Source organism: Dendropsophus ebraccatus, chromosome 15 (genome assembly GCF_027789765.1).
Source record: "Dendropsophus ebraccatus isolate aDenEbr1 chromosome 15, aDenEbr1.pat, whole genome shotgun sequence".
NCBI lineage: Eukaryota > Metazoa > Chordata > Amphibia > Anura > Hylidae > Dendropsophus > Dendropsophus ebraccatus.
This window is the reverse complement of record NC_091468.1, coordinates 64,135,020-64,153,300: the sequence shown is the minus strand read 5'-3', so window position 1 is coordinate 64,153,300 and position 18,281 is coordinate 64,135,020. Positions and strand designations below refer to the sequence as shown.

General features: G+C 41.9%; 1 protein-coding gene across 3 annotated transcripts in view; it reads left to right on the top strand.

Moving 5' to 3' along the window:
- The window catches only part of TMEM242 (transmembrane protein 242), a 43,229-nt gene extending 25,186 nt beyond the window's left edge, over positions 1 to 18,043 (top strand). For all 3 annotated transcript variants that reach the window (XM_069955603.1, XM_069955602.1, XM_069955604.1), the window contains 3 exons: positions 2,244 to 2,344; positions 5,676 to 5,813; positions 17,587 to 18,043. In XM_069955603.1, coding sequence (XP_069811704.1) covers positions 2,244 to 2,344; positions 5,676 to 5,813; positions 17,587 to 17,700 — 353 coding nt within the window. In that variant the 3' untranslated portion in view covers positions 17,701 to 18,043. The remainder of the gene's footprint in view (positions 1 to 2,243; positions 2,345 to 5,675; positions 5,814 to 17,586) is intronic.
- Positions 18,044 to 18,281: the final 238 nt, after the last annotated feature.

Here is an 18,281-nt window from a genome sequence, read left to right as displayed (position 1 = left end):
TCAGTGGCGAGTGGCTGTACGCCAGGGGGACTGTCAGTGGCGAGTGGCTGTACCCAGGGGGACTGTCAGTGGCGAGTGGCTGTACGCCAGGGGGACTGTCAGTGGCGAGTGGCTGTACGCCAGGGGGACTGTCAGTGGCGAGTGGCTGTACGCCAGGGGGACTGTCAGTGGCGAGTTACTGTACGCCGGGGGGACTGTCGGTGGCGAGTGGCTGTACGCCGGGGGGGCTGTCGGTGGCGAGTGGCTGTACGCCGGGGGGACTGTCAGTGGCGAGTGGCTGTACGCCGGGGGGACTGTCAGTGGCGAGTGGCTGTACGCCGGGGGGACTGTCAGTGGCGAGTGGCTGTACGCCGGGGGGGAATGTCAGTGGCGAGTGGCTGTACGCCGGGGGGGAATGTCAGTGGCGAGTGGCTGTACGCCGGGGGGGACTGTCAGTGGCGAGTGGCTGTACGCCGGGGGGACTGTCAGTGGCGAGTGGCTGTACGCCGGGGGGACTGTCAGTGGCGAGTGGCTGTACGCCGGGGGGACTGTCAGTGGCGAGTGGCTGTACGCCGGGGGGACTGTCAGTGGCGAGTGGCTGTACGCCGGGGGGACTGTCAGTGGCGAGTGGCTGTATGACACAGGGTTAGGACATGTTCACATGGCTATTTTGATGTAGAAACAGCCCCGATTTCTCCTATTGAAGTCTCCCTGTGACGCCTGCCAGTGTGTACACACCCCAACGTGCTGCCAGCCATCCGCCGTCACATGGAGAATCAATAACAGTCACTTTCCATCTTAATACATATGTGATGTTTCTATAGAATTGATCGGCCTTGTTGGAGGGGAGGACAATGACAGCATAGGAGCAGGAGTAATATGGACACTGTTTATTTGTCAATATGATGTGAATTATTCCTGACACAGAACACAAGCTGAAAACCTCTAATGTGGGGTCGTGGCGTCTATAGAGGCCCACCAGACATGCCGAGCCCAAAGAAAAGCCCCTCTAAACTAATGAGCTATACACCGGGAATCAGTCACTGATTCGGGGGGTGGTTGGCACCCCGCACCCCTGCTGATCAGCCGGCCATTCGGCACCGGCTCTACACTCAGAAACTGACACACAGCAGTTACAGCTCAGTCTTCTCCCTCTTCCTCTCTGTCAGGCTGCTCTCCACACTGGAAGGTTGAGGACCTTCAGGTCATGTGATCGAGTCCTTCACCCTTTCTCAATCTGTGCAGGTCTTGTTCTGTATCCTGTGTCTTCTGATGTACAGCCCGCTAACCCTGCACTACAGTGAGCGGGCTGAACATTAAAACACTGGGCCCCTCTCCCTCTCTGGGCCCCCTCACGTGCCCGGTAAGCCCTCTGCTGACTCCGGTCCTGGATTTGCTGCAAGCGGTAACACCATCTCGCTCCCCTGCCATCCCTCACCCTGCTTGGAGCTCCGCTTGCATCTGGCTGGTGGTCAAGCATGCTCAGGTATGGGAGGGGAGCGAGGAGGCTTCCAACTTGCAGCAGATCAGGAGTTTAGGAAAGCCTCCCTGACACTTTACACTGAAGAATAAAAGCATTTTTCTATGTTCTGGAAGCACAGACAGATGTATGAGAGGTACCATGTATTTCCTGGCTCTAACAGCCTTGTAACAGTGTCTGCAGTTTGGAATGTGAATTACAGCTGACAGATTCTCTTTGAGCTGCCCATACATCTTATACTAAAGTTAGCCCGACACGCTCATTCAGCCGACTCTTGTGTATGGCGACCTCCCTACAGATGTCGGTGGAGAGGAGGGTCGGGCATGATGGCTTTTTTTGCAATCTGTTTTTGCAATCCGTTTTGCAAAAACGGATCCGTTGGAAAAACACCCTAACTGAACACAGCATCAAATCTGCTGCGGATCCTGTACGTGTGAACCTGTTCATTTTTTGGACGGACGACAGAATTTGCCTGTGCATAGAATAGAATCTATGATATGGGCGGAGACACACGTGCCCACCACAGTCCGCAAGTGGGCGCGAGCTGCGGAATGTGCGACGGGTTTTCTGTCGCCATTCCATAGTGTGCACATACCCTTAGGTTGCATTCACACGTACAGGATCTGCAGCAGATTCAAAGCAAATCAAATCTGCAGATCCTGTACGTGTGAATGCATCCTTACAGATACAACCATACAGATATTTGTATTATAAATTTATATTTGTATTTATTGTTAGAAAAAAAATTCTACATTCTAATGTGAACGTTATGTTTGGCCACCAGGTGGGATTTTTCTTGGCACAGTGGCAACTGCAGGAATGCTTGCTGGTTTTGGTACAACATTGTCCCTTGCGAAGAAGAGGAGTCCCAACTGGTTTAATAAGGTGCGTGATACTTGATTCAAAAGATGGTTTCATTTATGTGATGAACACATAGGGGGAGATTTATCAAACATGGCGGAAAGTGAGACTGGCTCAGTTGTCCCTAGCAACCAATCAGATTCCACCTTTCATTTCTCAGACTCTTTGGAAAATGAAAGGTGGAATCTGATTGGTTGCTAGGGGCAACTGAGCCAGTTTCACTTTACACCATGTTTGATAAATCTCCCCCATAGTGACCCTGATTTATTAAACTGTAAGGGCCCTTTAACCCTGCGTAATCGGCACCGAAATTCCTCTTGGAACTCCGGCCCAAGGACTTCTCGCCGAATCCCACCTGCTGCCTCTTTTAATGGGAGGCCTTGTGCGCCTCCGCTCAAAGAATTGACATATCAGTTCTTTGAGCGGCGAGAGCGGAGGCCCATGAGGCCTCACATTGAAAGAGAGAGCAGGTGGGATTCGGCGAGGAGTCCTTGGGCCGGGGTTTCAAGAGGAATTTCGTGAATGGGCCCTAAAACAGGATCTGGTGTAAAGTGACCACAGTAAACCAGTCATCACTTCTATGAAAAAATGCTTTCTTCATGGGGAACTCTAGGCAGCCTTATTAAAAAAAAAAAAAAAAAAAAAGAACAAAAAACTTACAAATAATTCTGGATGACCCTAAAGACATAGGGGGAGATTTATCAAACAGGTGTAAAGTGAAACGGGCTCTGTTGCCCCTAGCAACCATCAGATCAGATTCCATCTTTCATTTTCCATAGAGTCTGCGAGGAAAGAAAAGTGGAATCTGATTGGTTGCTAGGGGCAACTGGGCCTCGCTTTACACCATGTTTGAAAAATCTACCCTATAGTCCTATATTTTCCAGGCATAGTTTCTTGAAGGGTGTCTTCACCCTGTAGAACGCTATGGGTTAGAAAATCTTTTCCTGACGTGTGAAGGGGGCCTTATCTATAGCTGAGTGCTCAGTAAATAAAAGTGATACTTTCCTAACCAGGTCCTTTACAGCTTCTCCTTCAGCGCCTTCTCTCTAAATCACTGCAGCACTTGCTAGGACTGGTGGCTCACAGTCTTAAAGGGGTACTCCAGCGAATCTTTTTCTTTCAAATCAACTGGTATCAGAAAGTTATATCGATTTGTAATTTACTTTTATTTAAAAATCTCAAATCTTCCCACACTTATCAGCTGCTGTATGTGCTGCTGCCATTTGTGGCCGAGACAGGAACTGTCCAGAACAGCAGCAAATTCCCATAGAAAACCTCCTCTGCTCTGGACAGTTCCTGGCATGGACAGAGTTGGCAGCAGAAAGCGCTGTGTCACACTTAAAAAGAAAGCAGCATTTCCTGCAGGACATACAGCAGCTGATACGTATGGGAAGACTTGAGAATTTTAAATAGAAGTAACTTACATATCTAATATAACTTTCTAAAACCAGTTGATTTAAAAGAAAAAGATTTTTTGCTGGATAACCTCTTTAAATGAGTGCAAAAATGTCTTTCAAATTTACTGGTGTCAGAAAATTATATAATTTTGTCACTTAGTTCTATTTAAAAATCTCCAGTCTTCCAGTACTTATCAGCTGCTGTATGTCCTGCAGAAAGTGGTGTATTTTTTCCTGTCTGACATAGTGCTCCCTGCTGCCACCTCTGTTCATGTCAGGAACTGTCCAGAGCAGTAGCAAATCTCCATAGAAAACATTGTTACGTTATTGTTAACTTTACCTTAGCTCTATTTCTTATTCCATTTGTGAAAACTGTTTTATCTGTTGTACTTTCGATGTACTCTTGTTATACTTTTGTTTGCCAAACTTTACTTTTGTTTGCAAAAAAATGTATTGACAAAAATTAAATAAAATATATTGAAACAGAAAACCTCTCCTGCTCTCTAGACTGGAAAGAATACACCACTTCCTGCAGGACATACAGCAGCTGATAAGTACTGGAAGACTTAAGATTTTCTAATAGAAGTAAATTACTAATCTTTATAACTATCTGAAAGAAAAATAGTTTGAGGTGTTTTTTTTTTTTTTTTTGCAACTAATTGTATTCCATAATAATGTTATGTCTGTGATATTATTCTCCACAGACTTGTTTCTGCTTGCTGGGATTTAACATGCAGCAGCGTAGATCACACAGCTCACCGCTATTTGAGTTTCCCTTCGAGGGTTTTTTTTTTTTTTATTCTTATTCTTTGGCCAAATACCTGATGTCAAAGTTTCTTGGTAGTCTCATGTGCGGCTTTGTTCTAAAACTTCATTGTTTAATTGTTGGCCCAACTTTTGCCTGTCTTGCTCTGCATCAGCTGCCTAAAGTTTTAAGTATTTTATCAATGAGATCTTTCTTTGCCATGTTTGATTTGAGAATTTCGTGCTGTTATTTAGCAGTGTTTGACCTGTTGGGTCTAGTATACTGATCATATGATATCATATCATTTACTTGAACAGTATAACCCTTTTGTCTTGTGACTTTTTTTTTCCATTCCTTCTTATATATGACTGTTCCAAGTTCAGGGTAAGGAAAATAAACTTCCTCAACACTAAGGACCCTATTACATGGAGCGATGATTAGCGAATCAGGCTGATTATCACTCCGTGTAAGGGTGCGTTTACACAGAAAGATTTATCTGACAGATTTTGGAAGCCAAAGCCAGGAATGGATTTGAAAAGAGGATAGATCCCAGTCTTTCTTTTATGACCTGATCCCTGTTTATAGTCTGTTCCTGGTTTTGGCTTCAAAGATCTGTCAGATAAATCTGTCTGTGTAAACGCACCATAAACGCACCATAATAGTTTCATCGGCTGATTGTTGTCTCTAATGGTGCGTTTACACAGGCAGATTTATCTGACAGATTTTTGAAGCCAAAGCCAGAAACAGACCATAAACGGGTCATAAAGGAAAGACAGAGATTTCTCCTGTTTTCAAATCCATTTCTGGCTTTGGCTTCCAAAATCTGTCAGATAAATCTGCCTGTGTAAACGCACCATAACATTGGCTGATTGTGTCTTTTGGTCCTGACCTAAAATCAACGTCTGCCAACCGCTCTGCACTACATGTAACTAATGGAAAAATGGATCCTAACACACAATTGCATCCGTTTTTGCATCCGTTTTTTCCCATAAAATGCTTATGCTAAACGTACTGCAAAAACATTGTGACCCCAGCCTAACAAATACCGAATTATACTATAAAATATGAATAGGCTTTAGCAATATAGTAAGAGAACAATACATTACTGCACATTTTGGATCTTTGTACCTGCTCCTTGTTATATGTGTCGTTTTCTATCATTTTTACATTATTGCATATCGGCACCTCGCTGAAAGTGTTTCTTTTTCTTTAGGGAGCCACCGCAACAGCTGTCCTGCCAGAAAGCGGTTCATCCCTTGCACTTAGGGCCTTAGGATGGGGCTCTCTCTATGCCTGGTGTGGAGTTGGATTAATCAGTTTTGCTGTATGGAAAGCATTAGGAGTACACAGTGTAAGTATTTAATGTGGCAACTGAAAGCGGATTTTATAGTTGTAAGAAATATGTAACTTGATCTTAAAGGGTTTTCCCACCAAGGCCCATATAGGTAGTCAACTCTCAATTAGCAGCTGTCAGGTCAGCGCTCGCTTCCTACTTGTTCTCTGCTCGCTGCCTGTGGCATTAAGTCTGGGTGGCTCATTGAAGAAAGCGGCAGGCAGCAGACCATCGCTATTACGATTGTTTTAATTCAACATTTTGGAAGACAACGATCGTTGTCTTTTAACATGACCTATTACACCAAGCGATTTGACCGGAATGGCTTGTAATTAGCCGAAAATAGCTTGGTGTAACAGGGCTCTTTAGAGTATATGTTGGTGCCCTAACACAGCGCTTCCCAAACTGTTGGTTACGGCAATCTGTGATTTAACAATTAGAACATCACATGGCCATTGAATGCATGGGGGGGGGGTAGTTTTGGATCTATGTGGGAACGCAGCCTCATAATAAGTCGTGTGGCCAGTCAATAAAGTAAACACAACTGGAAACGACTTTGTCTAAAAAAAAAAAAAAAAAACACTTTGTAAATGTGTCTCAGTATTTCATAATAAAACTTGAATAAAAGTACCTGATGCTGCTAAGTATAAAGTGTCAATCAGAGTTAGCTCCTCCTAATGCCGGCCGCCCCATCAAAGTAAGTAATCAGGGAGAAGGGGATTAGTAAGAGAGGTGCCCAAGAACCCAATGGTCACTCTGGCTGAGCTCCAAATATCCTGTGTGCAGATGGGAGAAACTTCCAGAAGGTCGCCATCACTGCGGCCTCCACCAGTCTGGGCTTTATGGCACAGTGATCAGAAAGAAGCCTCTCCGTAGTAAAACACATGTGAAAGCCACCTGGATGTTGCAAATAGTCACTGTATGGACGCCCTTGTCTTTATTCATGAATATGTAAGTATATGTGGGGTGGTATTATACGTATTCTTACAGTGGATACTTCATATATTCTTTGTATATTAATTGTAATAGTATGTGTGTGCAGGCCCAGAGCTGATCCAAGTTAATGATAAGCAATTATTGATTAGTACGGGGTCAGGCCGTCTGTTTACCTTGTGGAAAAGACCAAATGCTCTTTGCAAGGGGCAATAAAAATGGAGATGCAAAGGAGATTGTGGTTTGATTGTGGCGATCGCACCTCGAAGGCTCTGAGCCAGTAGGGGGGTGCATTATCTTTGAGAAAAGAAGTAAGAATATGGAAGGTTTCATAACCTGCTCCGAATAAAACGTATAGCCATAGAACCAGCTCCATAGCGTTGGGTAAGACGGGGACATCGCAGGGAGTCCAGGTCTGTCTACCTGTCCTTGTCATCACAATCTGATTCCTAGCTTATCAAACCTTATATGCCCTGGACATTCAGAACAGTGAGATATAAATTATGAAGAAGAGCTGGGGCCCGTACCGTCGCCAAGGCACATGGGAAAGTATCTTCTTGACATTTTCAGGTGTGTTTCCTCGGTGGCTGAAGAGGTAGCTGAAGCTCTACCTAGAGGGGCTGAGTTAGAGATGTCAGGTGACCCCGCCCCCCTAGGCCAGCCCTTTCAGGCCTTAGATAAAACGCATTTTTGTGTACGCTAAAAAAAGATTCCTTTTGAGAAGCCTTTTTTTTTTTTTTTTTTTTTTTTTTTTTTTTTTTAAATAATGGAAGTCAAAGGAAAATGCATGCATCACACAAATGCATTTTTTCCATCAGTTTTTTTTTTTTTGCATAAAACAGATGAAAAGAAACTGGCTGGAAAAACGCAGTGTGGCCCTATCCTAAATCTACACCGATAACTGAAGCAAGCGTTGTATGCAATCTACAAGATTGGGGCCTTTTAGGAGTTTGAACACCTATAGAAGACGGGCAGGTAGACAAACAGACATTCACTATTATAATAGAGATAATGAATCAATTGTTTTATATCTAAAGATACTTTCTGCGGTCATAAACCTCACCTACCCAGAAAGCCGAGAACAGTATTGCGACATGCTAATGCCACCTACTGGATGTTCTTCTTACTGGTAACTGCTTGGCTCTGAGTAGCTATAAATGTGACGACTACACAGAAAAAAAGGTATTAAGCCACATGTGGAATTACCGAGGAAACAAAGGTATAAAATATAAAAATTTTCGGCGTGAAATATACCAGGCTACACTAATACAATGCTTGTGCGGAACCCAGTTTGACGCTAGTTGCTTGCCAGCTGTCTGTGAATTCATGGACCGTTTGTAAAAAAAAAAAAATATATAAAAAATAATTTCTTCATCAGCATAAATTTTTTTTAACTCTTTAGAGACTTGAGCAGATATTAACATTTTTCTTTTATGAGCTATAGAATCATGATCTTTGCAATTTTCCTGTAGTATGTCTATGAACATCGTCCCCTGCAGTGTGGGGAGAGAAGTGCATAGCTGAGCGCATCTCCCCACGGATCTTTTCACGATATTACTGCTCAATTCAAAAAAGACCCTAGTTTAAATAACTGCTACATTTTCTGTTAAAAATATGCATCCTCATTGTCGGGCAGTAGCACCAGTGTTTCAGGGCAAAAGTGGATGTCACCTTGCCGTATGTTTTCTTGATGATAGATATCCTATATTTAGTGCTGAGCAAACTTCATGAAAGTGTTCAGCTTGACATTTTAATCCGTTCGTCTGGAAAAGCTGGATGCCGCCCTGGGAAGGCCTGGAAAAACCTGGATATAAATTTTGCCCATAGGTTTTATCTTTGTTTTCCAGGCAGTCTCGGCTGCCTCCACCGTCTCTAGACGTCCCTAAAGCCTCTGTCAATCTCATAAAGCTCTACCGGCAGCCGAGTGTCTCAGAGCTTCTCCGATGAGATGCTTGGCTGCCGGGAGAGCTTCGGGGACCTAAACCGCAGACAGTGTACGTCCCAGCACTCAGATCCCCACCGATCAACACGTCATCCTCTATTGTATACATATGTAAATAAAACAATATGTAAAATAGAACAAATGGTGTATGTGTGTGTGTGTGTGTGTGTTTGTGTGTGTGTGTATATATATATATATATATATATATATATATATATATATATATATATATATATATATATATATATATATATATAGTGTATGGCGATGTAGCAGATGTATGTGTGTCTATATTGATGTAGCAGCACTGTGTGTCTGGCTATTAGAGATGAGCAAGTCGCTGATCTCAACGAAATGATCCAGGGGAAAAGCTGGATCTAATCCTAGAAAACTGGGAGAAATTTCCCAGGATTGGATCCAGCTTCTCCCTTCATCCTGGGAGGAGCAGCAGGGAGCGGAGCAGCGCTGAAAGGCCGTGGGCTTGATGAGCGGAGCGCTGATATATAATTTTTATCTTATTTTCTCTTAGTAATAAAGGAAACACATTTTTTTAGTTGTATTCTAGACTCTACAGACTGAGTAATTCAGCCTTTTTAGGACATATATCACCTGTTAGAAGTCCTGCATGTAAGATGTCCATGGAAGCTCCATCTGGAGGCCAGGGAACCTTATTATGCTGCAACAGCAGAGAGCGTTTTCCACTGGTTAGAATAACATTACGGCTGTTCCCTCCCTGTGTCCTATTTAGCTGGGGTGTATGATATTGCAGCTGAAAATATCTCATTACAGAGTACTCCAGGCATGAAAATAAATGTCCCGAGAGAACTGTGTTTATCAAGGATCCCAGGCAGAAGTGTTTATCTTGATGTCATGGTTACTTCAAGGAACAGAAGGCGAATAAATTACACTTTATTTGTGAGTTATTTACCCTCGGCTTAGAAAATAACAACATGAGACACAGGTTAGCCTATGGGAAGAACGTTCTATATGAGCTGACCGGATAGATTTATGGCCCATGATGCCTATCTGTATTAGGGCAGCGTAACGTTATGTGACTAAGGTTGGGGAAGGCTGGATTCATGCACCGAGAAGGCAATGTGCTTATATTTTATCCTTTTTCATTTGGGCTTCTGTGTAGGGTTAAATAAAAAAAAAAAAAAAAAAAAAAAAAAAAATATATATATATATATATATATATATATATATATATATATATATATATATATATATAAAGAAAATACATATGTCATTAGCAAATGTGGAAAATTACATATTTTGGGGTTTTTGTTTTTCTTCTTCTTACATTTAGGAACTTATTAAAACCTAAGACTGTTGTAGTTATTAAATCGTATGGTAGTTTGACTGCATAATGAAAGTAGGACTTTTTATTACAAAGCGCCATCTTGCCACTTTGGAAAAAAAAAAAAAAAAAAAAAAGCAACAGCCTAAGGGTACTAGTACATGGGCCAACTAAGGCCCGATTATTTTAGTAAACGTTTACTGGACCTATTAGATGGCCCAATAATCGAGCAGTAAGGGCTGTATGGATGGACATCATTAGCGATGTTCTTGCAGCCCTTACCCAAACACCTGATATCTTACCTCTCCCCACTCCCAGTCTTTTCTCATTTGCTCCTTGGCTTCCCGTTCCTGGTGGCAGCAGCCTCTGCTGTCGGCTGACAGGCTGCTCAGCCAATCACAGGCCGGGACTGCTGCGACCTTTGATTGGCTAAGCAGCCTGACAGCTGACAGGCCGCTCAGATGCTGAAGCACAGGAGAAGTAAGGTATCAGGGCAATAGTCAACCATTGGCTGTTCATCACTATTACACGTAGCGATGACTGGTCGGCGCCAGACAATTTGAGGTCCAAACCTTACCTAACGATTAGCCGATGATCGTTTCATCGTCTGATCATTGTGTCTGTTACATGGAGCAATAATTTGCCAAATCAGGCCAATTATTGCTTCGTGTAATAGGGCCCTAAGGCTGGGTTCACACTGCGTTTTTGCAGTCTGCTTAACATATAACTGCTTAACATGCAATTGTTTGCAATCCCTTTTGGATCTATTTTTCCATTGACTTCCATTATATTCCATAAGAAAAGATCAAAACGGATGTGTGTTTTTTTTTCTTACCGTACACAAAAACGTGGTTGACCACAGTTTTCTGTATGTTTAAAGTAACCATTTAAAAACTGGATATCTGAAAAAATGCAGTGTGAACCCAGCCTAATGAGAAACATGTGAGCATATTCACCACTTTCTGCACTCATTAGTAAAAAATTGTGGTTAAAGGATGATTTCGAAACTCCCAAATTCAAACATTATCCCCTGTACTAGGGGTCTAATAAACTGATCGGTGGGGGTCCGACCACTGAGACCCAACTGATCCCAAAAACAGAGTTAAAATGGCCCTGTATCAATATGAGTGTGCAGTCAGTGCTCTAGTCCTTATTTTGGAGCTTTTAATATTGCAGATCATGCCGTTAATATAGGGGACGATTACCCTCTGTTCTCAGGATAGGTGGAGTCCCAGCCGTGAGATCCCCACCAAATAACTTGTTATTCCTATCTTGTCCTGGAATAAACCAATAACACACAGTTGTACCATCCAGACTATATCCATGTTTTCCAGGATTCCGTAGGGCTGCATCCAACTTCAGCCATTACTAATCAATGCCCAATGATCGGACTAGTTCATGTTTAAGTTGCACTTATCTCTTAACTTTTTTCTCTTCTTGTATTTTTTTAATTGTATAAGTAATATTACAATTATAAAAGAAAAGTATATTCTGCATAGAAAAGTCATTTAGACATGAGGGGATGTAAAACGCAATAGGCTGAGGGCCGTATTAGATGGCCTGATGCCTCCTGTAGACGAGCGCCGATATGCTAGATCAGCGCTCACTTACTAAGCCTGTTACAATTGTTTAGCAAGGTAGTGATATCCGTTCAGCCCTTTCCCTTAAACTGTAAGCTCGGTCCCCGGTGTTTTTCTGTCCTCGGCTCGCTTCACACAGCTGCCGCTGTAGCTTCAGTGCGGTCTCTGAACCGACAGGCCACTCAGCCAATCACTGGCCAGGACCGCCAGTCCCAGAGAGCATAGATACAGTCTATGGCCAATGACTCCATCCATATTTTCCTGGACTCCCTAGGGCTGCATCCAACTTTGTCAACCACCGGTATTCAAATGCAGAGCGATCCTAGTGTGGAATTTTCTTTAAAATAAATTACTGTAACCATTATATATATATGTAATTCTACTTAGCCTAAAACGGCAAGGGCAGTTTCTATGTTCCCACCCAGTATTTTTGCTCAGTATTTTTTTTGAAAACACAGAAAGGCTATATTCACACACTGTTGAAATTTAGTGGATGGCCGTCATTTAACGACAAATATTGGTGGTTGTTTTAAAATAACGGTAATTATTTGCCCCTGAATGACGGCCATCCACGATGTGTGAACATAGCCTTTGTGTTTTCAATCCACTCTTTGTTTTAGTTGAAAAATACTGAGCAAAAATACTGTGTGAACATAGCCTTAATGGGGTTTGCAATAATGCATTTTGTGAATAGAAATTAGATAATGTTGGAGTGGGAAAAAATTAACATTATTTGATTATTCTTTAATAAATTGACCAAGGTGTGTGTGTGTGTGTGTGTGTTTGAATTAAGAAATTTAGATTGTAAGCTCCACTGAGAACAAGTGTGAGCGATGACAATATCTGTAAACCACCATGAATAGTTAAAGGGGGTTAGAATCCAGGCTTAGATGACATAGCAGCACCACTATAATCTTCTGTTTCAATGTGGGTTTTGCAGCCCGGTTCCATTGAAGTGAATAGAGCCTAATTGCAATACCTTACACAACCTGGGGACAGGGGTGGTGCTGTTTTTGCAAAAAAGTAGCTGTTTTTTTTTTCTAATTCCAGACAAACTCTTTTACATATGTAGAGAAGCGATACCATTGTTTTTACACAAGAAAACATTTTCTTTAAAAAAAAATAACTACAAAATAAAGGGTTAGCGGTATTTTGTTCTTTTTAAATGCTATGTAACCATCCGCCACCCCGTGTATTAGCGTCGCATTTGTTAACGTATCTTGGGACATGTTTTCCTTCGTGCCTCCAAGAGACAGCCTTGTATCAGGTTTACTTGAAGAGTAACATTTAGATAATCGCTTTCAAAACAAGCCAAAGGAAACGGTGGTATTTTTTCCTAAGCTACTGAACCTTACGAGAAAAAAAAAAAAAAACAGGAACATGCCTGTTTCTGATCGCCTCGTTCCACCGCTAATCCGTGTAATTCATTACCAGCGAGTCAGCATCCTATTCCCCGCAGTCTTACATGAAAGACATGGCCAAGATAGAGACGGGTCCCAATTGGCCCGCGTGACGCTGATGCCACTCAGTGTTCTACTTCAAAGGCATAATCACTAGTTCCCACATGAGCTGCGTGAAAGCATTTCCACCAGTTACAAGACCAAAATAGAAAGCTAATGGAATTTGCGTCTGGAATTTTTTTTTTTTCTTGTTCTATAAAAATCAAGCGTTAAAAAAGAACAAGATATTATGGCTGAATTGTGTATTCCGAGTGAGATTTACTGAACAGCCCTTTTAATTATTAATATACATCCCAATTTTCAAAGTAAGATATGATAGATACGGATGACTCTGCATATAACTTTGGCATCTCTGCGTGCAAAATATCTGTCCTTTTTTAATGTCTTTTTAGTTTTTATACACTACTTTAAACCTTATTCCTGTCTTGCCGATTTCATATTCCATAGATAATCCCAGGAAGCCAACTCTCTACGTTGGCAGCCCCGTTCTTGTCTACACAGTCGGACCCCATAGATCAGATGTTTTTAGCTTCTTATATTGATTTGCAGCAGAAAATCCTGTTTTGCACAGAGCGCTTTGTGGCCGTTTTTCATTTTAGTTTTTGAGCCAAAGCCAGAAAGGAATGGGAAATATAAAGTAAGGAGCTATATTTTTCCTTTTTTTCCGGTTGCACTTTTGGCTTTGGCTTATAGGAGTGAATCGAAATCTGCCACAAAAAGCTGTTTGAGGAACACCCTTAAAGAAGCACTCTTGTTTTCTTTTCTTCTTTTTTTTTTACCCCCATCCTCCCCATAGTCTGACATGTATACTTACCAGGGATGATCAGTTTCCTGCAGCAAAACTTAAATCTGGTGCTATTGCATCATTAGGGTCCTTCTGGCACCAGCATGAACTCTATGCTGGAAGGCAGACTCTTCAGTGCATTGGAGTCCCTGGAAAAACTGTGTGAATCATCACTCCTGCAATGGAGTGGAGTGTCCACAGGACAGTAAGAGATTGCAGAGACTCTTACCTCCATACCCTCTGGAGATCTCCAGATCGCCCTGGCCTTTTTTTTTTTTAAATATAAATATATATACAGCCGCAGGTAGGGCATGTGACCCGCAGCTCTGTTCATTCTCTATGTAGCCGCCAGAGAGAGCAGAGTACAGCACCAGGATCTTTCCAGCGGCTCCATAAATTATGAATAGAGCTGCAGATCACATGCCAAACCCGCTGATGTATTCAAAACAAAGGAGTTGGGGATAATGACAGGCAGCCGCGATTGCACTGCTTCCTGTTATTGACCCCTTAAACACGGTGATCTATAGAGATTGTGGCGTTTAAGGGTGTTTGCGGCCTGATCTCGAGCACGGACATAAGAGCGCTCCCGCTCTGATGATGGTCTTCAGAATCAGACTGCACAGCATGGCTGAACAGGAAACTGAAGGTGTGTCACCTGGGGAGGATATCCGTGCACTATGGACACCGGGCCTGCCTCCAGTCCACCTACTGACCTTATTTGCATGTTTGGATAATGGTAAAGATCCTGGGAATCAGGCGACAAATTTGAAAAAAGGACTGCATCAGCTTATTCAGTGCATATAATGTCATATGTGAAGCTCATTATTGTAATGGAAGTGGTACATTTGCGTTAACCCCTTAATGACGCATGATGAGTATACCCAACATGCGGTTGTTAAGGGTAAACCGAGAGGGCACCCGGCGTGAGCCCTCTCTGCAGCCCACGGTCCCCTGTTGCTATGTGCAGCTGGGGACCGCAGGTATTAGCCGGGGCGGCCAGTCGCCGCTCCCAGCTAATTAACTATTTAAATGCAGCTATCAAAGTTGACAGCTGCATTTAAATAGTACTTGTCCCCCTGTCCCTGGTGTCTAGTGGGGGGGATTTTCTACTGAGCCAGCTGGGGTTCAGCGTTGAAATAACTCTGATCCCTGCTCTGTAATCGGGGCATCTGGTCTGCTGCAGACCAGAACAGAGCACTGATCTGATGGATCAGTGCTCTATTATATACACAGAATTGATCTTAATAGGAGATCAGTGCTGTGTATATAGAAGTCCTCCAGGGGACTTCTAATTGCTGTAGGTAAAAAAAAAAAAAAAATTATTAATAAAATAAAAAATCTCCCGTAATAAAGGTTTAAATCACCTCCCCCTTTTCCAATTTTATAAATAAAGAAAAAAAAAGAAACACATTTGGTATTGCCGCGTGCGTAATTGCCTGAGCTATTAAATTATCACGTTCGTGATCTCGCATGGTAAACGGCGTAAGCAAAAATCTGCCAAAGTGCAAAAATGCGCATTTCAGTTTATATCAAATTCAGAAAAAATGTAATGGTGATAAAGTCCCATATACGCAAACAAGGTACCGAAAGAACAGATCGTGGCGCAAAAACTGACACCTCATACAGCCCCATAGACCAAACAATAAAAGCGTTATAAGGATGGGAATAGAGCAATTTTAAACTCATTTTGTTTTTGTTTTTTTAAAGGTTTTAATTTTTTAAAAGCCATCAAATAAAAATAAGTCATGTAAGTTATATTTTACACAAAAGAACAATGGGCTTCGTTCATAAAAAATACAAATAATTTTTATCATGTATAAATGGGTACCAATACATACAACGTTCCATCTGAATAAGTTAAAAAATAACCACAGTAAAAAAAAAAAATCATAAAAAATGGGTTTGACAGATGTAGATTATCATGGGTATTGCAGTTAAATTAGTATCCTATGTGTTGGCCACAGCCCTGATATTTAGACAAGAGGGTATATATCTACCTGGTCCTTCAGACTTCACAATACCCCCTATATCATACTTACTCCGGTTTGAGAAGAAGTCTATGCTTAACTGCTATCACAAGTTTAGGCCTTATTGAACTTACCCATGCTGCCAGACACCACAAAGAGCCGTTCCTACGTACGTTTCGCTATCCACGCTTCATCAGGGAACTGCCCGCTTCTATTCCTTACCCCCTTATATATGCATAGATTCTCATCAACTCACCCTAATTTCCGGGAATATGGCGCGCTGAGCCGGAAGCGGAGGCTGCGTCACATCCGGGCTGGCGGCTCACTCCGAGTGCGCATGACCGCGGCGTGAACGTCACGGGCATGCGCACACCAGATACTGAGGCCTCCCGGATGCGACGCCGGCGTCAGCGACCGTCACAGCGTGCACGCCCAGAACCATCAGGTCATGTGGTTCTATTCATGCAATAAGGGCACTACAATATAAAGCAATGCGAGAGTGCAGTATACCAAGTCTATATAGAAGGACTAATTCTGCATATGTAGATAGTCTAACCACAGCGGGAATGTAAGTTATATGTACTCGTTATCATACTGACTTGAGGAACATAGATAACGTGTCAATTTTACCATAGGACAAATGGCATAAACTATAAACCCCTAGAAATAAAAGGAATTGCTTCTTTTTTTTCCAATTTCACTGCACATATAATTTTTTCTGGTTTTGCAGCATATTTTTTAGCAAAAATTAAGTCTGTAATCGCAAAGTATAATTGGTGTCGCAAAAAATAAGGGCTCGTGTGGGTCTGTAGGGGAAAATATGCAAGCGCAGTGGCCTTTTAAACACGAGGAGGAAAAAGCAAAAGTGCAAAAATTAAAACTGGCTCCATCCTTAACCCCTTCCCATCAGTAAAATGTATATATACGTTCCTACTGCACTGGGTAATGTATATATGTGTATATAAACACGTTCCTGCACTGACGGGGCTTCTGGTGTGTGCAGGACTGCTGCAGTGAGGGCAATCCCGCACACATCAGAGTGTCCGGAGCCGGAGGTAATGAGATTGCTTGTGCCAACAGGCGGAGGTAAGCCTCTTACCTTTGTCCTGTCGGATAGGCGTTCTATGTATAGAGTCTGCTCTCAGGCAGGCTCTATACATAGATCGCCGATAACACTTATCTATGCTTTGCTATGGCATAGCATAGACCAGTACATGCAGTTAATTGAATGCATGTTTAACAATGATAAAAAGTGTTTTAAAATTTTTTCTTATAAAAAAAAAGTTCTTAAAAGTATTAAAAACCCTTATAAACCCCCTCCTATAAAAATATAAAAAAATAAACATATTACATATCATAGCGTTCCGAATTGTCTATTAAAATGTAACATTATTGTTCCCGCGCGGTAAACGGGAAAAAAACACACCCCAGGATGGCTAATTTTAATAAATTATATATCATAAAAAAATTAATAAGAAAAGCTATAAAAATTTTTGGTACACCAATATGATATAAATAAAAACTAGAGATCATGGCGCAAAAAAATTACACCCCGATCAGCCCTGTAGATGGAAAAATAAAAGCGCTTATGACTCTTAGAAAGCGGGAAGGAACATTGCATTAATTTGACCCGGACTTTTGTGCATCAAAGGGCTCTGTCTTGAAGGGGTTAAAGGGTTAAGCATATTTGGTCTTTTTCACATGTTGCGAACTTGTTTGCATAATTCCATATTGCAAAACACCGTGCATTGTAATGTATAATGTGCAGTACAAACTACAAGTGGCATTCACTTGGTTTTTTTTTTTGTTTTTTTGTTTTTTTTAGCTCAAAGAATTTAGAGAGAAAATGCAGTCAATATTTCCAGCTGTGCCTAAAAGCAAAGAGCAAACATCTGATCCAAAGACATTTAGCTGGGAAGATCTTCTGAAGTCGAAGTAATGGAGCATCACACATCTGGAACAGTCTTATTGATTTCGGTTTGTCTGGATGGCAGATGAGCTTACGCTATTAGACGGCTCCGCAGAACACTGACAACAAGTAATAGATTGCATTGTATATATCCTAAAGACCTTATATATTGTTATATACATTGGCAGAGTCCACCGCCAGCGCTATCACCAGCTCATGGCAATTCCGGTGACGTCTACCCTTTTAGCAATGTGGACATTGTTTTCAAAGAGCGAGACTTTGTTGAGCCAGTCACTGAATGTACTGATGAGATGTGAAAATACTATAAAAGTTATTGTTTAATTTTATTGTATACATAAAAATTTTTACTTTATCATAAAGTTTTACTGTACCTCATTTTAAGGGATACTCCCAACGGTTTAAAAAAAAAAAAAAAAAAGTTTCTAATTAACTGATATCAAAAAGTTATGTAGGTATGTAAAATGCTTCTATTAACAAAAATCTCCAGTATTCCAGTACTTAGCAGCTGCTGTATGTCCTGCAGGAAGTAGTGTATTCTTTCCAGTCTGACACACTGCTCTCTGCCGCCACCTCTGTCCATGTCAGGACGG